Source organism: Colius striatus, chromosome 6 (genome assembly GCF_028858725.1).
Source record: "Colius striatus isolate bColStr4 chromosome 6, bColStr4.1.hap1, whole genome shotgun sequence".
NCBI classification, from domain to species: domain Eukaryota; kingdom Metazoa; phylum Chordata; class Aves; order Coliiformes; family Coliidae; genus Colius; species Colius striatus.
In genome coordinates this window covers 5,965,836-5,985,537 of record NC_084764.1, presented here as the reverse complement: position 1 = coordinate 5,985,537, position 19,702 = coordinate 5,965,836, and the positions used below count along the sequence as shown (strand labels likewise).

Genomic DNA, 19,702 nt, shown 5'->3' with positions numbered 1-19,702 from the left:
CCACCACCTTTGTCTCCTTATAAATACCAGCATGGAAGAACATGCCCACAGACTCTTTCTTTCTGCACTTCTCTAGATTTACTTAGCCATCAATACCTTGTTCTACTCAATTATTAACAGCTATCCAAAACACAAGTGCCAGCCATTCTTTGAAATGGGTTTAAGATGAAGAGCTTCCTTAGCTTTACCAGAGAACAGAGTTTAAAAGAGACAGGCAATACACAGTGCCATCCAGATCAGGGAGAATGGCAATCACTGCCTAGGTTCAAAAAGATGTGTTTTGTTAAAGGAGGCTTACATGGAAGTGGGAGGAACAAGAGAAAAAAAGAGAGAAGCCTATTTCTCCAACCACTGTGGACTTCACAGAACAAAAGAAAACTACCTTTCTGATTCTCAGTCCCACAGATGGAACAGCCCTGCTTCAGGGTACACAAGTCTGACGTGTGGCAGGTTTGACCTGCCATCCTAATGCCATCCCCAAACTGGAGCAAGACATCAGAACTCAGAAAAGGACAGCAAGAATGACATACCCAAAATAACATCCAGTCAGTGGAGGTGCCAGGGAAAAGGGTTAAGCCTAATCTGTAAACAGTCAGAGATTATGCCTAGAAAGGAGCACTGCAGCCCTGTCTTCTGCATGTACAAAAAGATCAGGATAACACACAAGATACTGTTTACCTGTCTGTTTTCTCAACAATAGTTTCGTCTGCACTAAGCTATGCAGTCAGGGAGTGACATTTCATGATCCACACCCATTCCAGCCAAGTGTCCTTATCAGCTGGCATCACAGAAGGGTAATCAGCTCAGCCCCCAGGGCTGTCTCAGCCCATCTCTTCATCACTATCCCAAACATCTGTTGACTCTTCCAGCACTGAGAAGCTACTTTTAAAACAGGTAACAGCACAAAAGGCAGCTGTGATATTTTACCAGGAAGACAAGATGCCCAAGGACAAGTACAGCTGTAGGATGTATCCCAGCAAAGGCAGGAAGTGGACTTAAAAGCCAGCAACTCCCAGCCTTTGTCTGGGCCGCCTCCTCTTTGAAACTGGTCTTGTCCATCCTATAGCAGCCATCAAATAAAAGATAACAAGAGGCAGAAGAGGAAAGAGGAGAATTTAAAAAGAAGGATGCTTACACTACAGTTCTTTGTTCATTTGTCTCATTTCCTCCTTTCCTCCCACCCCCCCCAGAGTACTTTCATCAATAAGCCGCATATTACCAGGGCTAAAATGAGATAGTTTCTGGGAAACAGCCTTCTTATAACGTATCTACACAGCACTTAGTATCCAAGCGCCATCCCACCTAAATGCATCCATCAAAACAAAGACTACTGCTCACAGGCAAAACAGAAATACAGCACTGGATTGCAAAACAGGCAGGAAACTCATTCAGATTCCCTTAGGGCAGCAGGGGAAACGCATCGGTTCCCATTCGTAGAAATATCATCCCTAGATGTAGCACAGAGGTCGGGATGGATGACAGGCCACAGAAATCCCCACACAAAGTAACACATCTGAGGGACACTGGAACGGAGTTTTAATTTGCTTCCAGCAGCCTGACTGTCAGTCTGCTCCCCAGCCATCCATTACTGGGGACACACCTCGGCAGGTTTTGCTAACGCTGCTCTCGGAGCAGGAGCAGAGAGGCAGAGGTTCCCACCGCTCAGCAGAGGTCTGGTATGCAAATCCAGATCAGCCAGAAGACTATTGTGGAGCAAGAATAGAGATCAGAAGGGCTGCAAGACTGACACAGGGGTACAGGTCAGAATATTAAGAGCTCTGTTACAAAGTAAACTTGTACTTGTCCTGCATTTGACTTTACTATTCTGGATCCTGTCCTGTACAGTCTGTTTCAGCTTTGGGGGTCACTGCAACTAACCCCTTACAAGGTACAACAGCAGCAAAACAAGGGGAAGGGATTTGTTTGGTTTGTTTTTCATAAATCCACAGGCTGGAAACCAGGAGAGAAGGGTTAAAGGTCTGAAAATGAGAGAAAGAGGATCTGTGTGACAGGAAGGGAGCATGTGAGAGGGCGTGTGACAGGCTGTGTAGCAGAATGCGTATGTAGATCTCATTCCCTTCAAGACTTTTGGCCAAATGTGGAGCTGAACTTTCTACAGACTTTGTCCTGCCAAGTCATGTTCCTTTCTCACACTGCCTGACATCACCACAAATACTCAGCTGGAAAACAGTCCGGAGCCAGACGAGTCCACGGCTCAAACAGCAGCCAGTGAAATGGCTGCGCTCACGGCACACCCACCACATGGGAAACCAGAGCCCCCGGCTCTCCTCTCAGGTTATCTCCAAGCTCTCCCTCAGGATGCCTCATCCATCCAGAAAGAGCCCTAAACAAGCACAAAGAGGTTGAAGGTGCTAACAGACGAATGCCCTTCTATTGCCCAAACAATGAGTCCCAGGTGAAAGTGTGCACAGAGACCCTGGCAGACCATCCTTGTTGGGGTTTGTCACAAGGAACATGCTGCAAGGAGCCTGCTCTGCTCCCAGCTCCAGCGCAACCTTGCCACGAGCAGCAGGAAGCCACGGCCCCAGATGAACCCGGAGCCAGGGGTGCTGCACGAGCACGAGCGATGCTCCAGCGGCGTCTGCATGAAGCAAACAAACATTAAACTGTCAGAGAGCTGCCACCACCTGACTCCAGAGGAATAACTGCACACCAGTGATCAGTGCTGGCAAACACGAGCACGTGTAGGAGTGTGTGGGAGCGGGCTATGGGGCTGAGCCAACAGCTGCCTGCACTTCTTATTTGGATCCTGGTATCACGGGAGAAGGGTGGGGATGGCCTGCTGATTCTGGGACACTGCTGAAGACACCACCCTGAGCAGGTATCAGGGAGTAGCAGTTGGAGGTGATACTGGAACAAGGGAGGACAAAATCTGCAGTCCCTTCGTGTTTTTCCTTCAGCCTTCACAACTCCAGCTTGCTGGTTAAAAGCAGTGTGATAGAAAATGCCCTCAAAGCACAGGTGACAGAGAGAAATTATTCCTTCAGGCAAAGGTTTATGCATTTTCCACTTCTCCTCTGTTTCTAGAAAAACAAACAGCAACTTGGGAGCTTTCTGGACAACCAGGGAAAATTCTTCCTCAGTGCCACGTAGCCCAGAAAGTTAAGTCCCCTCTTCTCAGACATGCCTAGATAACAGAAGCTACATTATGCAGTCTCTGCTTAACAGTATTGCACACTTTCAAAGAGACCTCACAACAGAAGTTCCCTCTTCCTTTGCTAACACCTTTCTTTAAAGGTCTAGCAGCTTAACCTTACCTGTCCACACACTATATGGACCTTAACTCACATCCCTAGAGCTTCCTGCACACACCTGCAGGTGCCCGACTGTGTCTGTTGTAAACAGAGGAGCCATCTTTTGAACTTCTTCCAGGCCCTTGCTCAGAAAGCAGAACGTTCTTCCTCTCCTGCAGGCAGTGGCCAAGGCTGAGAAGGAATCAGAAGACCAGAATGGCACAGCTGGTACTCAAAGGCAAGGTGACAGCTTCTCCTGACACTGTGGGGTTGCTGCCTTGCCTCGGCGGCAGCCCTGCTGCGAGCTGACACACACAGCTGAGGAGGGCTGGCTGCAGGACATGTGGCTGCACCTGCATGGCAAGGCAAGAGCCATCACAGCAGCTCTCCAAGGCTGCTCCACTGCAACTTCACGTGCCCACAAACATATGTGCGTGGGGGTCCTGCTGGGAAGTGCTCAAGAAGCCACCCCACGTGCACACCCGACAGCTCGACTGTGTAAAATCCTCCAGGAACAGTCACTGGCGTGGCGGGCGGAATCCTTTGGGGGCTGGTACATTTCTGCACGTGTGACCCTGGCAACTGAGATGCTGCTGCAGAAGCCAGCCTCTTTGCCCTAGATAGGCTATTCAAATTCCAAACATTTCCCTTTAAACACATTCCACACCATTTTTTCATGACAACATGCATTCAATTTATTCTCTAAGTTCATGACAATGGGTGATAAAGCCTAAAGCAGTCACTTACACAAAGGCACACTCCATCCAAGCAGCACATGGTTGCTGGACAACGTTTAAAAGAGTGTAATGACTTTCTAGAACTTAGGAATTACATCCTCAGAACCCACTGAAACACCAAACCAGTGTTTCATCAAAAGGGCAGAAAGGTTAGTTCCTTCGGTTCCCTTATTAAATTAGTTCAGTTCACTCCAAACCGGGGGAGGCAGCAGCAAACAGTGAGGGAGCTGTTTCTCTTCTCCAATCTCTGAACAAAAACAAGGGAGGATGAGTTATGCTCATTCTAAGATCTGGAAGGACACGATGACCAAAACATTCATTTTGCTAAGTGCAGATAACACTACCCTGTTAAAATAAGTCAGTTTTAACAGCACACGCTCCAGCAAGTGCGTCTTCTCTGTGTATCCAGTGCGTGACCATAGTCTAATTGTCAAAGCAATTTGCATATTTAATGACACCTCTTTATTCAAATGCCAATTTGAGCAAGTCACAAGGAGAGGAATTATTTGCCTAGTAAACGCAAACGAGCATTTTCCTATGTAAACACTTACTGTCACATAATAGCAGAAACAGGCGTGTGTAGACCCACTGCGCCTGGCACAGGTTAGGCTGCCTTTTAACAAAGGATCAAAAGCAAAACAAAGCTTAAATGAACTAAATTTAAATCACCAACTTCAATCATGATCTCAGTCAGCGAGAGGGAAGCCTTGATTAAACCCAGGAACCTCGCTCGTTGCACAGCTGCGGCAGGAGCAGCGAACACTGTCCCTGGAGGGACAGAGGATACAACTTCCACACCCAATTTGTTTCAAAGACATTTTACAAGTCCATTTGCCAATATTTTTTGAAAGCCTTAAAGCAAACCAGAAAGCCTTACATGGCAGGAGACACCCACTCTGTCAGCCCTCTGCTTTAGCAATCAGTCCCATAATCACCCAACACCTTTTATCTACAACCCAGAGAGGTTTCTAAGCGTACCCAATACAACCTGACTCTGCAGCGAGGCTTTTAAGTTGCTACAATCCTCACATCCCAGGAGATAACTCTCCTACTCAATCCTACAGACATTACTTTGGGCCTGTTCAAAACAAGCGTTAGATTTCCCACTCCCCAACGCTGTTCTCTTCATTTCTTCATCAGCTTCCCATTAAACAAACATTTATCTTTTCCCCTCCCTTAAACATACTGGATGGTCTGAAGAGTTCTGTTCTCCTCTCTGCACTCCTCTAATCAGCCTTTGCCCTCCCCAAGGAAGGTACTTCCAAGCCTGACAGCGTACACATGAAAGCAAGGTATGAAATTAGAGTGAGATTGATGACGTTTTCTTTTTGACACTCAATAAAGCAAATCCTTTTGCTTTACAGGAAACCTGGTTTTGAGATTCCCAGATCTAAAAGTTCAAGCTACATCAGCCCCAGGGGTGTCTCCTTTTTAATGAGGACACAAGATAGGAATTTGTCTCTGCTCCAAAAATGGAAGAAAAAGGTATTTTGTCCCAAAGAGGAAGTGACCAAACGAAAACCACACAGGAATGCTAAAGTAACCTGCTGTACCACTCCTAGCAGAGCAAATGTTAACATCTGCCAGAACATGGACAGCCTCAGCTCATTTAATAGTATTCTACAAGTCTCTCAAACCCAAACTGACTCCAGTACAGCTTCTATCTGCAGTAACCACAATGAAAATGCTGTTGCTTGTATGTGAGGAGAGGTATGAGCTAACGCCCAGGTTCAACCTGAGACCTGTACCTGTCAGCAGGAAGCATTCCCCTCAACTCCCTCCTGAAGATGAAGCTCCTTCCTCCTGAGATGGTTTCCACAGTCAGAAGAATGTGATTCTGCCTCCCTAAGTTATTAGTCTGTGAGGAAAACAAGGTAACTTACCCTATCAGCAAAACAACTTCCCTCAATGAAACAAAAACCTTTGCAGGGCAGGTTTCACCTCTGTTCTGAAACACCGATTTTTCCCCAAAACTGTCAGATTTGTGAATCTTGCTACACATGGTGGGGTTTGAGGGAGGGTGACATACAATCTGATAAGCTTTTCCTACTCAACATGCAAGGACTCACACATCTGCGACAATGACACTCTCACAGCAGCTGCTTCCAGAACAGAAAGCGGGATCACCCTTCCACGCGTCCAAGACAAAGGACATTATGTTCTATACCCTTCCTCGGGCAGATGGGAACATGACTTCTGGAAAACAGCAGCAGTTAAAAGACCTTAAATTCAAAACCTAACATTCTGAACACTGCCAGTCTCCATAGCAGTACAGTCTCAGATCAGATCTAATTACCAGAGCCCTGACTTTTCAGGTCTGAGACCATCACCACTGGGTCAAACATTTAACAGCGGCATTAAATTGTCCTGCTGTTTACCACAGAACAAGTACTCTGAGTGCCAAGGACTAAGCCTAGAGAAAATATCATTATTGGGAAAAAAAAACAAACCAAACACCACAGTCAAAGCAATCAAATGCACTTTGAAGCACTGGAAACTCCTCCTGCAGGTGTGAGATCAGGAGAGGCAGCCAGCTCCTGCTCTGTATATGCATGGCTGCACGCCTGTCCTTCTGCACCCTTTCTGCTGCCTCCTCCTCCTCCTCACTGCACAGCCAGCTGGTAAAGAAAACATGCTGACAAGGTGCAGAGAGCCGCAGCTGCAGTAACTGGAAACAACCACCAGCAGCAACCCAAGGCACACAGCCAGGACACATCCATCCTGTGATAAAAGTTTCCTGTTTCTTATTTTTTTAAGATTAGGCAATTTATATATATAGTCCCTGCTCCAGCACTTCTTGCATCCCTCCTTCACAATACAAGGAACTCCCAAGCAGCTCCCCAGCGCTCCACATCCTGTCCTACCTGAGCTTGGTTTGGGCTTATTCCCCAAGTTGCTTTTTGGGGGTTGGTGGGTGGGAAGGAGGAGGCTGTTTGTTATTTTGACCCCTGCTTTCCTCCTGCAAGAGCCCATCTTCCTGGCTGAAGAACGATGCACGGATGAGAAAGAAGTATCTCTGAACTCTGTGCTAGGTCTCAGGAAAGGGTTCCAGCAGGAAGGCACAGACACAGTGTCAGTCTGCCCTGGCCAGTCCTGTGGCTGCAGTAACCCCCTGGCAAACGTGCCACAGGTGTGACAGCAGAGAAGCAGAGCGAGGCCAAACTCCATCTGGTCCTGGCACAACACCTACTGCGTTCAATGCCCTCTCTCTTTCCACAGCCCAAAGGAAAGAAGGGCTGAGCTCAGCAACACTTGGCTGAAATTTTCAAACTGCATTTGCTTCCACAACTACACATTTGTTTCTGTTTCTACCTCAGCAGGGTGCTTATGTCTTGACTAAAACTCACGCCACAAACCAACTGATCCTACAAACCAAGCACACCATTCACTACAGGAAGCAAAAAAAACCCAGATTTCCCTCAGGTATTGCCTTCACCCTGACACCTGGGGAACAGCAGACACTCCACACACCTTGGAATGAGCAGCAGAGCTCAGAGGACTCTCCCCTACAGACAAACATAACCTGGAGTCATGGACAGACACTGGCTGACACACAGGGATCCAAACGGTTAGTCAGAAAAGTGACTCAGTGCTGGAGACTCCCTCAAAAAAGCCTTGCAGAGAAGGGCCCAGCTGTGCCTTCAGGAAAAGGAAAAAGAGGGAGAAATTTTCAGGAGATAAGAGTATTTCTCTTTCACTGCTGAACCAAGGTTTGCTTCTACCCCACAACAAAACGCCTGTCCCGACAGACCAATGGACCACAGCACAACGGGTGTCAGTGAAATGGTACCATCTGGAGCCATCATCAGCGTAAGCAAAGCTGTCTTTGAACAGCACCATGCCGAGTGACAGCTGCGCTGACAAGTCTGTGCCCCAGAAAGCTCAGGATCCGAGCTGACAGGATGCAACAGGTGAGTGAGACAGAGAAACGCAGAGCCGAGCACAGGAGGCAAGGGAAGAGGAAAGCTCACAAGTTCCCACAAAGCACATAAACATCGCCGCGCTCTGACAGCGTCTCTGGAGGCGGTGAAGAGAGATCTGGGCTCTCTGGATGCACGATACACCCATGAGTAACCGACAGCTCCCCCCGCCCTCAAAACGCCTGCTTTGACCTGCCAGGTCCGTCCGCCCGCTGTCTCTACCCTTTTTCCCGACCTTCTTAGCAGAGGAACCGTTCTGCTAAGGGTCGGACCGCGCAGCCGCTCGTAGCCCCAGCCGGCAGGCCCCGCGCCGCACAGCCGCCAGCGCCGGGCTCCGCGCTCCCCCCAAGAACGCGGCCCTCTACCGCCCCCGGCGCAGGGCGGCCCGGCCGGCCGCGCTCCCGGAGCCGCTACGAGAGACGCACCGCCCGGGCCTGCTGCCCGCCGAGCTCCCCGCCGCCCCTCCAGCGACAGCCGGCCCGGCGCGGCGCGGCCGCCAGCACTGCGCGGGCGGCGCTGGGCCACCGGCACGGAGTCCCGGAAGCGCTGCCGCGGCTCAGGGCCGGCGCAGGCCGCGGGGCTGAGAGCGCGTCCCCGGCCCCGAGTCACGCGGGCTGGGAGGAGGAGGAGGAGGAGGAGGAAGAGGCGGTGCCCACCCCGCCGGCCCCATAGGCGCTGCCAAGGAGAAGTTACCGGCGCGATTCCTGCGCGCTGCGCGGCCGTGGGGCAGGTGCCCGCGCCGCCGGCGGGAGTGGTGACCCGGCCCGGCGCGGTGCGGTGCGGTGCCGGTGCGGTGCTCCCGGCGGGACCGAGCTGATGTCACGCGCGGCGCTGCCCCGCGTCACGTGCGGGCGCCGCGCGCCTCGCCCCCGCGCCCGGCCCCGCCCCCCCGCGAGCTGCGGGCGGCGCGCGACGTCCCGCGGCACCGGGGCAGGGACGCGCCGCAGCCGGCCGGCTCTCCCCAGCCGCGCAACGCCACCGCGCCTTCCCAGGCGTGCGCCGCCGCCCCAGGCTTACACCTCCCGAGCGCTCATCAACGAACGGATTGAACACGTCGCTCCCCGCAGCCGGGCTGTGCGTGCCGCGCCGCGTCCGCGTGGACCGAACCCCGCTGATGCACAAACCGCTCAGCGCTGCGAGACGTGTAACTCGGAACCACGGGATGACAGAGCGGTGGGGGCTGGAAGGGCCCTCCAGAGCTCATCCAGCCCAAGCCCCTGCTAAAGCAGGTTCCCCTCCAGCAGGTCACACAGGAACGCGTCCAGGCGGGTTTGGGAACCTCCAGAGCAGGAGCCTCCACACCCTCCCTGCGCAGCCTGGGCCAGGGCTCCCTCACCTCAGCACCAATAAAGTGGAACTTTCTGTGTTCCAGCTCACGTCCATCGCCCCTTGTCCTGTCACTGGCCGCTACAGAAAAAAGTGGTGCCCCATCCTCTTGGCATCTCCTTTTTAAATGCTCAGCGTGAATGAAATCAACCTCCTCCTGCTGACAGCCACGCGCAGTTATAAGCAAATAAAACCCCGCAAAACGGGGCTTTGAGCCATCGGGCGTCATGACTCTAAAGATTTCTTTGCATACACCAGAGCCGCGTTTCCTTCTCGAAGAAGCAAAAGCTGCGAACTGCACGTACCTGCAGCCGCCTGCGCGGAGACCAGCACTAAACACCGCAACATCCCGCGAAACACCCGGACTTCTATTTCCACGGCACCTCCGAGCCCCTCGGCCAACGGCCCAGCGGACGCGCACCCTCCGCAGGACGCGCGCTGCCCTCACACCCCCTCATGCCACCCGGGTTTCCGAAGCGGCGACCGAACACGGGCTGCACCCGCCGGGGGCGGCCTCCGCAGCAGAGCCGGACGCTCATCCCCGTTCCCCCGCGGACGCCCTGGGGCCGGCCCGGGGGCTGAGGCGCTGAGCGCCCCACGCAGCCGCCGCGCCGGCCGGCTCGCCCGCGCCTGCTTGTCTTCCCTTCCGCGAGGGCTTTACCCAAGAGATCGCAGGCGACGTCCCGGCGCTGTGAAACTCCCCCCGGCTTAACAAGTTGCCGCTGGCCGCGACGTAAAGGTGACGCTTTATTCGCGAGGAGCCGCAATGCCGCAGCACAGCGACACCCTCGCGTCCCGCCCGCTCCGCCCCGCCGCCGGCCGCCTCCGTGGTGGGAGCCCCCGGGGCCGCCTCCGGCCGCAGGCGAGCCCGAACACCCGGCGGTGCGCGGCCGCTCCCGCAGCGGGCCCGGGGGCAGAGCGGGGGCCGCCCCGCCGGCCCGCCCCGCCTCCGCCCGAGGCCTGGCCCGAGCCACCTCCCGCGCGGCACCTCGGCGCGCTCGGCCCCGCGGAGCGCGGCAGGGCTCTCCCACGCCACGCGGCGCTGCCGCCCCGCCGGGGGAAGCCGCACGGCCGCCCCAGAGCGGCCCCGCCGCGCACGCGCACCGCGCGCCCCCGGCCCCCGCCGGCCGCGGCGGGCTCTGCGCGGCGCTTCCGGTGTGCGCGGGCACAGCGCGTCCGGGCGGGCCCGCGGCCGGGGCCGAGCGGGGCGACGCGCCATGGCGGCCGACGCGAAGGGGCGCGGCTGGGCGGCCGCCGTCCTGCTCCTGCTGGTGCTCTGGCTGCAGCCGCCGCCCGGCCGGCCCCGCAGCCTGCGCTTCGTGACGCTGGTGAGGGGGAGGCCGGGCGGCGGGAGGGCGCCGGGCCGCGGCGGGGGCCGCGCCGGGCCGCAGTGACGCGTGCCGCCCGCAGGTGTACCGGCACGGAGACCGCTCGCCCGTCAAGGCGTACCCGCGGGACCCCTACCAGGCCAGCGCCTGGCCGCAGGGCTTCGGGCAGCTCACGCAGGTGCGTGCTCCGCCGCGGCGGCGACCGGAGAGCCGGTGACCGGCCGGGCGCCGCCGGTGACGCGCAGCCCGGTGCCGTTACAGATGGGGATGCGGCAGCAGTTGGCGCTGGGCCGGTTTCTGCGGCGGCGGTACAGCGGCTTCCTCAGCGACATGTACCTGCGGTGGGAGGTCAGCGCGGGCTGCGGGGGCGGGAGGGGAGGGGAAGCTTCTTTCGGAGGGGACGCGGCGCCGCCGCCCCGCTCAGCGTGGTGTTGTTCCTGGTGGGTTTCCGCCCGTTCCCAGCCGCGGGCTGCCGGGTTCTTGAGGAACTGGTAAGGTTTCGTTTGTAAGAACGTGAGCTGGGCACTGGGGGAAACGGGAAGGAGCCACACGAGGGGAAAGAGACGAGGGAACGGAACAGGCCCTCACTGGCTCCGCGTCCCTCACTTCATCTGAGCTCACTTCGGGGCATTGACCAGACGGGGCAAACTGAGAAGCCCCATACAGTTGTCTTTGTCTCTTCCCGTTTTGAGCTCGCCAGCTCACACCCAGCCTGCCATAGCTTAGATTACATCCCTTCTTTGACATTTGCACCATCTACAAAACTTCCAGCATCAGCTCAAACTCGGATCCTTTAACCCTCCTCACTTGTTCCTTTCCAAACATACTTCACTCTAAAGCTTTGACCGGCCGAAACTTGGTCGAGGAGAAAAAACAAACCGAGGGATGTGCAAACAAAACCTGCTCACAAAAGCTGTTCTGCTCACCAAGTCCAAACCGCTCCTCGAGTTGAGCAACCTCATTGATAAGGAGTGTGACCGACTGTCACCTGACTCAGCGACAAGCTGGAGCCCTGGCTAAGGCTGCTGAGAAAAGCATCAGCACCTGGGGCTTAAGTGGGGTGGGTTTTTTACAGCACTTCTAGGATGAGATCCTTACCCTTTAAAAATATTTCCTTTCTGTCTCTTCAGAGGACTGAAGCAGCCCTGTCTAAATGGGTACAGGGTCAGTTTTCAAGCTACAGCTAAAAGGTAAACATGGGTGGAACATAGCAAAGACAGGCTTTTTTTGTCCCCATGACTCAGGTTTTGAGATACACCTCACACAGGAGTTGCTGTACACTGTGAGCATATGGGGGAGGGTTTCTTCTTAGGTTTCCACATGGGATGGGTTTTTTTCTTCTTGTTTCTCCTTCATTTAACATTCTAAAAGATGGATTTCGTTCTCCTGGCTTTTTATTCTTGTTTCAGCCTCAACATGCTGCTTTCTGGGACCTCCTTTGCTGATGTCCCGTGTATTCCTCTTGCTTTGTCACTGCTTTCTCTCCACAGGTAGCAGAATGGTACCAAAGTTTTGCCATCTTGACTTTCTGAACTTTCTCGTGTTTTTCTTCTTTCTCTGCCTCAGATCTCTCTCTGAGCTCTAGAGTGATACATCTAGGCTGATTAACCTCGAGAGCCCCTAACAACCAGGTAGCTCTTCCTTCAGCTGTTGGTCAGATCATTCTTGTCTTTGTTCCTCAGATGGGAGACCCGAGGCTTGGAGAACCCAGGGGGTTTTTCACAAGCACAGCAGCTGGTTCCTAGAGCTGAGAACCGACAGCAGGAGTTTACCCCAGTCCTGCTCTGTAAAAGCATTGCATTTCCCATCTGTGCCCATCGATGCTTGTGCCTCTGTCTTGCTCTTCTCCAGCTCCTCCTCACGTGCAGCACGTTGTCTCTCGGTGACCTCCGTGCCGTGCCTCTGGCCGTCCCGCTGATGGGAACAGACCGCTGCAGTGTGACCCGAGGCCGGACTTGTGCCCGTCCAGGCTGACAGCAGCAGGCTCGGCCACCTCAGCTGCCGTTAGCTGGCTGTCCAGGAGCAGCTGCAGGCCCTGGGCAGCGGCCTGCCTCCGAGCTCACCGCTCACAGGGACGTGCCTAACGCTGCGCTGTCCCTGTCCCGCAGATCTATGTCCGCAGCACAGACTGGGACCGGACGCTGATGAGCGCAGAGGCCAACCTGGCTGGCCTCTACCCCCCCAAGGGACCACAGGTGTTCAACCCCAACATCTCCTGGCAGCCCATCCCTGTGCACACAGTGGCTCAGGACGAGGAAAGGGTAAGTTAGTCTCAAGGACAGATCCTGCCTACTCAAATAGCGTGTTACTCCGGCTTCTCCCAATCTCTGTGCTTCAGTCTCGATTCAGGCTGTCTTGAACTTGAACCTTGCAAAGGTGGTTCTCTCAGAAGAAGATGGGAATTGAGGCGCTGTGTTGACTCAACACGCTCGCCGCAACGTCTCGGCAGAGCGCCCGCCATCTGGAGCGTGTCAGGAGGCAGCACTTGAGGCTGTCTGGAGATGCCTCCTGCTAACTGGGGCTTCATTACAGTTGTGCATGTTGACTGCAAATTCCGTGCTCTGGTTTTCTCGGTGACCTGCCTGCTCTTGTTGTCTCTGCCCAGCTGCTGAAGTATCCTTTGACCCCCTGTCCTCGGTATGAACAGCTACAGAATGAAACACGGCACTCGGCAGAATACATAAATATGACCAAGGAGAATTGGGTAAGTGCTTGTTTGCTTGAGATAAGGTGGTCTTAGGCTCATAGTTAAACTATGATCACACCTGTATAATCGGGAGCTTTGAGGTTCTCCTCCCCCTGTACTCTGCCTGGTGAGGCCTCATCTGGAGTCCTGGGTCCAGTTCTGGGCTCCCCAGCTCCAGAGGGACAGGGAACTGCTGGAGAGAGGCCAGTGCAGGGACACCAAGATGATCAGGAGACTGGAACATCTTCCTTATGAGGAAAGGCTGTGGGACCTGGGGCTGATCAGCTTGGAGAAGAGAAGGCTGAGGAGGGATCTCATCAACACTTACAAGTACCTAAAGGGTGTCAGGGGGATGGGGCGACACTTTTTTCTGCAGTGCCTAGTGACAGGACTGGGTGTGATGGACATAAGCTGGAACACAAAAAGTTCCACTTGAACACAAGAAGAAACTTGTTTGGTGCTGAGGTGAGGGAGCCCTGGCCCAGGCTGCCCAGGGAGGGTGTGGAGGCTCCTGCTCTGGAGGTTCCCAAACCTGCTTGGACACGTTCCTGTGTCCCCTGATAGAGGGAAACCTGCTTTAGCAGGGGCTTGGCCTGGATGAGCTCCAAAGGTCTCTTCCAACCCCCACCACTCTGCAATTCTATGAAGAGGGTAGGAATACCTGTGCATGTAATAGGCCACGAGATTAAGAACACTGAAGGCCTTTCTCTTTTTCTCGTACCTACAGCAATTCCTGCAGATGGTGGCAAATGAGACCGGGATCCAGCATGTCTCTCTCGAGTCTGTCTGGAGCGTGTATGACACACTGTTCTGTGAGGTAAGTGTGGCCACCACCTTACAGCCACGGCAATTTGGGCTTTAGGACTCTCTGGAGTTGGTAGCAAATTATTTTGCCAAAATCCCATAGATGTTCTAACTTCAGAATAATAATAGCTCCTACTCACTGAAGCCAAGAGTTACCTACTTGTGCACCCTGTAACCTCTGACTTTGTAGCTTAGATGTAGAAGTCCCACCTGCATAATAAATCTCTTTTGAGAGTCACTAGCAAATGGCTGCAATCTGAAATCTTTATATCTCTCTGGACAAATCTGAGGTAAGCAGCAGAAAGGAGAGCTTTGGAAACTGAAGAAGCGATAACTTTATGATGAACGTTGGGAGCTTAAATTAAGACTATCCCTGGGTCTACCTCTGCCTCTCTTTTTATCAACCACTTTCTGTGCTTCTGTTAATGCCATCTCTGAAAGAAAACAATGCTCTTCCAGGTTACATGGGGTTTACATACTTTGCTGTGTAAAGCTTGAGCTGCTGCACGATGAGAATGTTCAAGTCCAGAGCTGCGTTGCACTATGTCAATTTGCTCTTTGTCTCACAAATCCCATCTCCTGTCTTGTAACAATCACAGTGAGGCAATTTCTGGTGGTGGCAAAAAAAAGAAATCCTTTGGTGAGAGAGATCAAGAATTTCCAGTCTTCATTTGTAAGACAAGCTGAGCTTACAAACTGGGCCTGGAAGGGCAACTGCAACCATTGTAATCCCCAAGAACTTGGAGAAGAGCTCACTATCCCAATATGAAACCAGAATGCTTTGAGGAAGGGGAGTTTTCTTCTCAGAACTTACCAGTCAATCAGTCTCTTCAGCTGCTTTGGGCTTCCACCTTCTTTCTAACTCCTACAAAGAGTGCCCTCAAGGGAAGGGTTGTTTTTCTCACCTGAGCCAGTAGATTCATTCTACCATCTGGAAGGAGAAAATAAGAAAGTCCAAGAAATAGCTGAACTTACCGGCTTAATAACTGAGTATCTACGTTGCTGATGGGAGTTTCTCTGACCTGCTCAGACAGAACAGGCCCTGAGGATATCCAGCTTCGTCTTCTGGAAGTTTAATGGGATGTGGCACAGAACATTGCTTCATGTAATGCCAGGGAACCACAACTGCTGTGTCTGCCGGCATAACTAATCCTTGTAATGGGTTGGCTCTGAAGCAAATTCTTCTGTTGGTTGCCAGTTCTGTGTATTCTGGGTTTGAGTACTGGGCTCTGCCAGAGGTGCCTCCCAGTAAGCTGCTTGCAAACTTTCTCCAGTATCCTCCAGTGGCCCTCAGAGCCTCTGAGGAAATGGTGCTGCAGGCACACTGGAAACCTTCAGTCTGTTCTCTCTCACTTACCTTCTTTCACTTGGTTCTTTTCTTTTGACTGCAGGGCAGAATCAGCCACAGGTGAAGTCAAGGCCCCGAGGTGGCTGTATCAGTGTTAGGACATAACCCTGCCCTGGGTTGGGCTTTCACAGAAATGGAGCTCCTGAATTTTAATCTTTATGCTTCTCATGATTAGTTTCTGAAACAACATTAAAACCCCAGATAGGTTCTTTGTGTGCAGCACAGCAGTGTGAGGACAAAAGCATAAATGGGAAAGGAGGGTATTTAAAATAAGCCAAGAAATGGGCAGCAGTGTGGGCAGGTCTCCAGAAACCCTGACACCCCTTCTCCCGTGAATCTGGAGGAGGCTGAGGGGAGACATGAGCACTCTCTGCAGCTACCTGACAGGGGGTTGTAGTGAGGGGGGGGTTGGTCTCTTCTCCCAGTAAATGAATGATAGGACAGGAAGAAATGGGCTCAAGTTGCCCCAGGGGAGGTTTAGATTGGAGCTGAGGCAGAACTTTTTCCCTGAGAGGGGTGTCAGCCCCTGTGCCAGGCTGCCCAGGGAGCTGGGGGAGTGCCCAGCCCTGGAGGGATCCCAAAGCCGTGGAGCTGAGGTGCTGAGGGCCATGGGGTAGTGATGGGCTTGGCAGGGTGAGGGGAGGGGTTGGACTCCGGGAGCTTAAAGGTCTTTTCCAACCAAAATGATCCTATGGATCTGTGAATCTGTTTTATCTGCAATCCATGCTACCTGCACATGAGTATTGTTTCTCTTTCTAGCAAGTACACCAAATGGATTTGCCTGCATGGGCGACACCAGAAGTCATGAGCCACTTGAGGCAACTCAGAGACTTTGGGTTTGACTATCTGTTTGGGATCATCCACCGGGTAGAAAAATCTCGTCTGCAAGGCGGTGAGTGCAGCGGGGAGGGAGCGCCGTGCTGCTCCCTCTCGTTTTGCCTCTTGCCAGCTGTTCCCTTTCTGCAGGGGTCCTGCTGGGCCACATCAGGAAAAACCTAACCCAAGCAGCAAGTGAGCCTATCCACCACAACCTGAGAGTGCTCGCCTATTCAGCAGTAAGTCAGCTTGGGGACTAGGGCTTCTCCTGCTCCTCGCAGGGGTACTGGGGCTTGGTGACAGTTTTAACCCTTTCTGGCTTCTCCACAGCCCATGCAGTGGTCAGGACGTGCAGAGCTCTGGCTGGGTGGGATGTGCAGGAGCTGGTATCTTTTCTCTGAGGCCCCTGAGGAATATTCCCAACCTGTGCTTTGTTCCTGTTAGCTCAGGCTTGTGGCTGAGATGGGCAGACTGTGGGGAGCCACTGCTGTATTGATTTGGTGGATGGGTTGACGCTGCTCAGATGTGATGTTGCAGCAGCGTAGACAGACAGAGTCGTTCCCCTTTCCCAGCAGCTCACTGACTGGAAAGTCCAGCATCTCTTCCAAATTGCTCTAGACATCAATTCTTGAAGAACAGTGCAGGATTTATGTGTCTGTGTGCACTCCCTCCCCTTCTCTGGCTCCATCACAGACCACCCTCCTCGCAGTACAGCTCCTCTTCCCGATGGAAGTTACACTGGGGCCATCCCCTCAGCACTGCCCTGGTATGGTCTGAGCTGCCCTGCCACAGCCTGAAGGGTGACTGATTTGGGGTTTTTTTTTTCCCCTCTTCCTCAGCATGACACCACAATTGCAGCTCTGCAGATGGCTCTAAACGTCTTCAACAACGTCCAACCACCTTACGCCTCCTGTCACTTTTTTGAGCTGTACCAAGAGGATGATGGGTGAGGGCTGCACTAAAGATGTCTGCTGTGGTTTCACCTCCAGGGTTAGACACCTCAGCCAGGCTCCACACTAAGGGGATGGATGCAGTCTTGCTCCCAGAGTCAGAATGAAGGGTGTTGACACAGAGGTTTGGGGAGGGGATGACTTCCGTGGGAAGAAACCCAAACATGTAGCTCTCGGTTTGCTTTCAGTAACTTCTCTGTGGAGATGTTTTACCGGAACGAGAGTGGGAAGGAACCTTTCCCACTGACAATCCCTGGCTGTCAGCATAAATGCCCACTGCAGAGGTTCATGGACCTCACAGCTGCTGTTATTCCCTGGAACTGGGAGCAGGAATGCCAGGTAGCAAGTACTCTGCACGACACAGGTGAGCCCAGGCTGGACTGGAGCGTGGCAGAAGTGGAAAGCTTGGCTAACACCAGGCTGACCAGTTGTTTTCTCTCTTTCAGAACTGTTTGTGGGTCTGGCTGTGTGTGGATCTATTCTCCTTCTCCTTATAATCCTCCTCTTGACTGTACTGTTTCGCATACAGTCTCAGCCCTCCGGCTACAGGCACGTTTCCAATGAGGGAGAAGAGCAGGCCTGACAGATGCTTCAACTCCTTCCCAGGCTGTAGGAGGGAGCAGTTTTGCCCCTAAAGATGATTGGGCACCTTCAGGTTACTGAGCATTCTTCTGCTTTGGCCATTGCTTCCCAGAATGAAGCTGGAGTTGATTTTTGGATGCTTTCTAAAGGTGATGTCTCAGAGAGAGAGAGGACTGAGCTACTCCAATGGAAGTGACATCTCAGTTCTGAAGGCAGCAACTGCGTGGTGCCCCCAGTCCTCATACAGCTTACCTAGTCTGGGATTCCCACTGTGGCCAGTTGGAGCTGCTCAAGAGCTCTTCTCAAGTGACTGTAAATGTTACCACTCACCATGACTGTTGGCAGAGGGGCTCTGGTCTCCAGCAGCTGCTCAGGAGCTGTGTCTCTCTTCAGGGTCAACCTGCTTTGAATGCTTTTTCCTCAAGCCACCAGGCTGATGACAGTGGGGAGGCTGGGCTTGGAGCAGAGGGCATAGCTCACCACCAACACACCAAGAGTCATCTGCTGTCCAGGCAGAGGGAACTGCTGCAGACACTGAAAAGCGTTGCTTGAGTTTGCTGCTGGCAACTGGTCTGTTGGGGTTTTTTTTTTCCCCTCCTCCCTCTGTGAATCAAGAGTTCTGACCTGGAACCAGGACATGATCGACCACCTGGCAGTAGTTTTTAGGATTCAGCTCAGAGTAGTTTACATGTGACCTAAAGAAGCTCTAAGAGTTTCATCAGAGATAAGTCCTGTGACCACAGCAAACCCACACCCATTTTATGTCTCCATAGGTAAGAGACTCGGGCTCTGCTTGAAACAGTCAGCCTTAGAATTGGACTTGCCCACCTCTGAACTCCAAGTACCTATCACAGGGAGTATCCAGTACTGCAAGCAGTCCACATTTCAGCTGCTTTACTGGCAAAATGGTTTTATGCTGTCATTAAAGAGATGTAGCAGACCTGTTTTTATACCTAAGATTGAAGGCCAAGCTCTGTAGTTGTTCCTCCCAGATATCTGGACACACAAACAAACCAACCTCATTAAGAATCAGAGTTTACAGGTGACTGAGGATCCCTCTCCTCGTTTTGGTTCTCTGCAGCTGCCACAGGGACCTCCACACCAAGTGCTCACCACCTGCCTCGTAAGCTTTTGGCAGAGTGGAGCAGGCACCAGCAGCACAGGCTCCTCACATGGTGATGCTGCACATTCACTTCCCATTTTTACTTCTCTTTCTGGTGCAGTTCCCTTCCCCTCGTGGCGGCAGACACCGGTTCTTGGCTTACAGACATCTCCTTTTCTTCCCCTACAGAGCACCGTGGGGGCTTTTCCCTGTGCCCTCACGGGCTCCTGCTGGCATGGGAACTCTCAATCAGCAGAAGCAGCTTGCTATTCTCAGCATCTTCCTCACCTTTTCTTCCTCTGAAGATACAATCTAGGTCCCCCAAACAGCAAGACAGTCATAAAGGAAAACCTCCTGCCTGTGAGAACAGGCCCAAGGAAGGGGTAACAGAAAGGACAACCACGAGGGCTGGACCTGTTCTTTTCCAAGGCAGCAAATTTTGCACACACAGAGGAAAGGTTTCCACGATGATTTCGACACTCTGACTGTGAATGACTTTCTGTAATTGTTCTAATACATTTCCTTTTCATTATTAAAATCAAATTGGCACTGAACTTTACTCCTCTTCTTCTCTTAAGGGTTCAGAGGGTTCTTCTCCTAAGGGTTCATCGCTGGCGTGCTCAGCGCTGGCCAACAGGCACAACTCACCAGTGTTCCCCTTCCCAAAGTAATTCTCTTGACTTACAGTCCCACTTGGAGCACAGTGAGAAGCAAGAGAATCTATATTTGACTGCAGCAGCCATGCACAGATGGCAGCTCATCATGCAAGTCAGGAGTGTCCACTGCACACACAGTACTGTGGCTGATCCTTTCACCACTGTTGGGGGTCTCTCAGCCCTGCTCATTACA

At 52.9% G+C, this 19,702-nt stretch overlaps 2 protein-coding genes across 6 annotated transcripts in view; one reads left to right on the top strand and one right to left on the bottom strand.

The window, feature by feature from the left end:
• Window positions 1–10,301, bottom strand: part of NR1H3 (nuclear receptor subfamily 1 group H member 3) — a 30,456-nt gene extending 20,155 nt beyond the window's left edge. The window contains exon 1 of one of the 4 annotated variants that reach the window (XM_061997740.1): window positions 10,226–10,301. The gene's annotated coding sequence lies outside the window, so the exon portion shown is untranslated. Of the gene's footprint in view, window positions 1–8,336; window positions 8,424–8,604; window positions 8,721–9,898; window positions 10,149–10,225 lie in introns of those variants that run through there. The other 3 variants (XM_061997736.1, XM_061997737.1, XM_061997738.1) reach the window with 3 other exon arrangements.
• Window positions 10,302–10,421: 120 nt separating this feature from the next.
• ACP2 (acid phosphatase 2, lysosomal) lies at window positions 10,422–19,407 on the top strand. 2 transcript variants are annotated; one of them, XM_061998001.1, is made up of 11 exons: window positions 10,422–10,565; window positions 10,648–10,743; window positions 10,827–10,913; window positions 12,674–12,826; window positions 13,171–13,269; window positions 13,979–14,068; window positions 16,163–16,295; window positions 16,370–16,458; window positions 17,059–17,165; window positions 17,358–17,533; window positions 17,616–19,407. In XM_061998001.1, the coding sequence occupies exons 1-11, from the start codon at window positions 10,455–10,457 to the stop codon at window positions 17,750–17,752; spliced, it is 1,278 nt and encodes a 425-aa protein (XP_061853985.1). In that variant the 5' UTR covers window positions 10,422–10,454; the 3' UTR covers window positions 17,753–19,407. The 2 variants fall into 2 exon arrangements, with proteins under 2 accessions (XP_061853985.1, XP_061853986.1); XM_061998002.1 differs by lacking the exon at window positions 10,827–10,913.
• The last annotated feature ends 295 nt before the right edge of the window (window positions 19,408–19,702 follow it).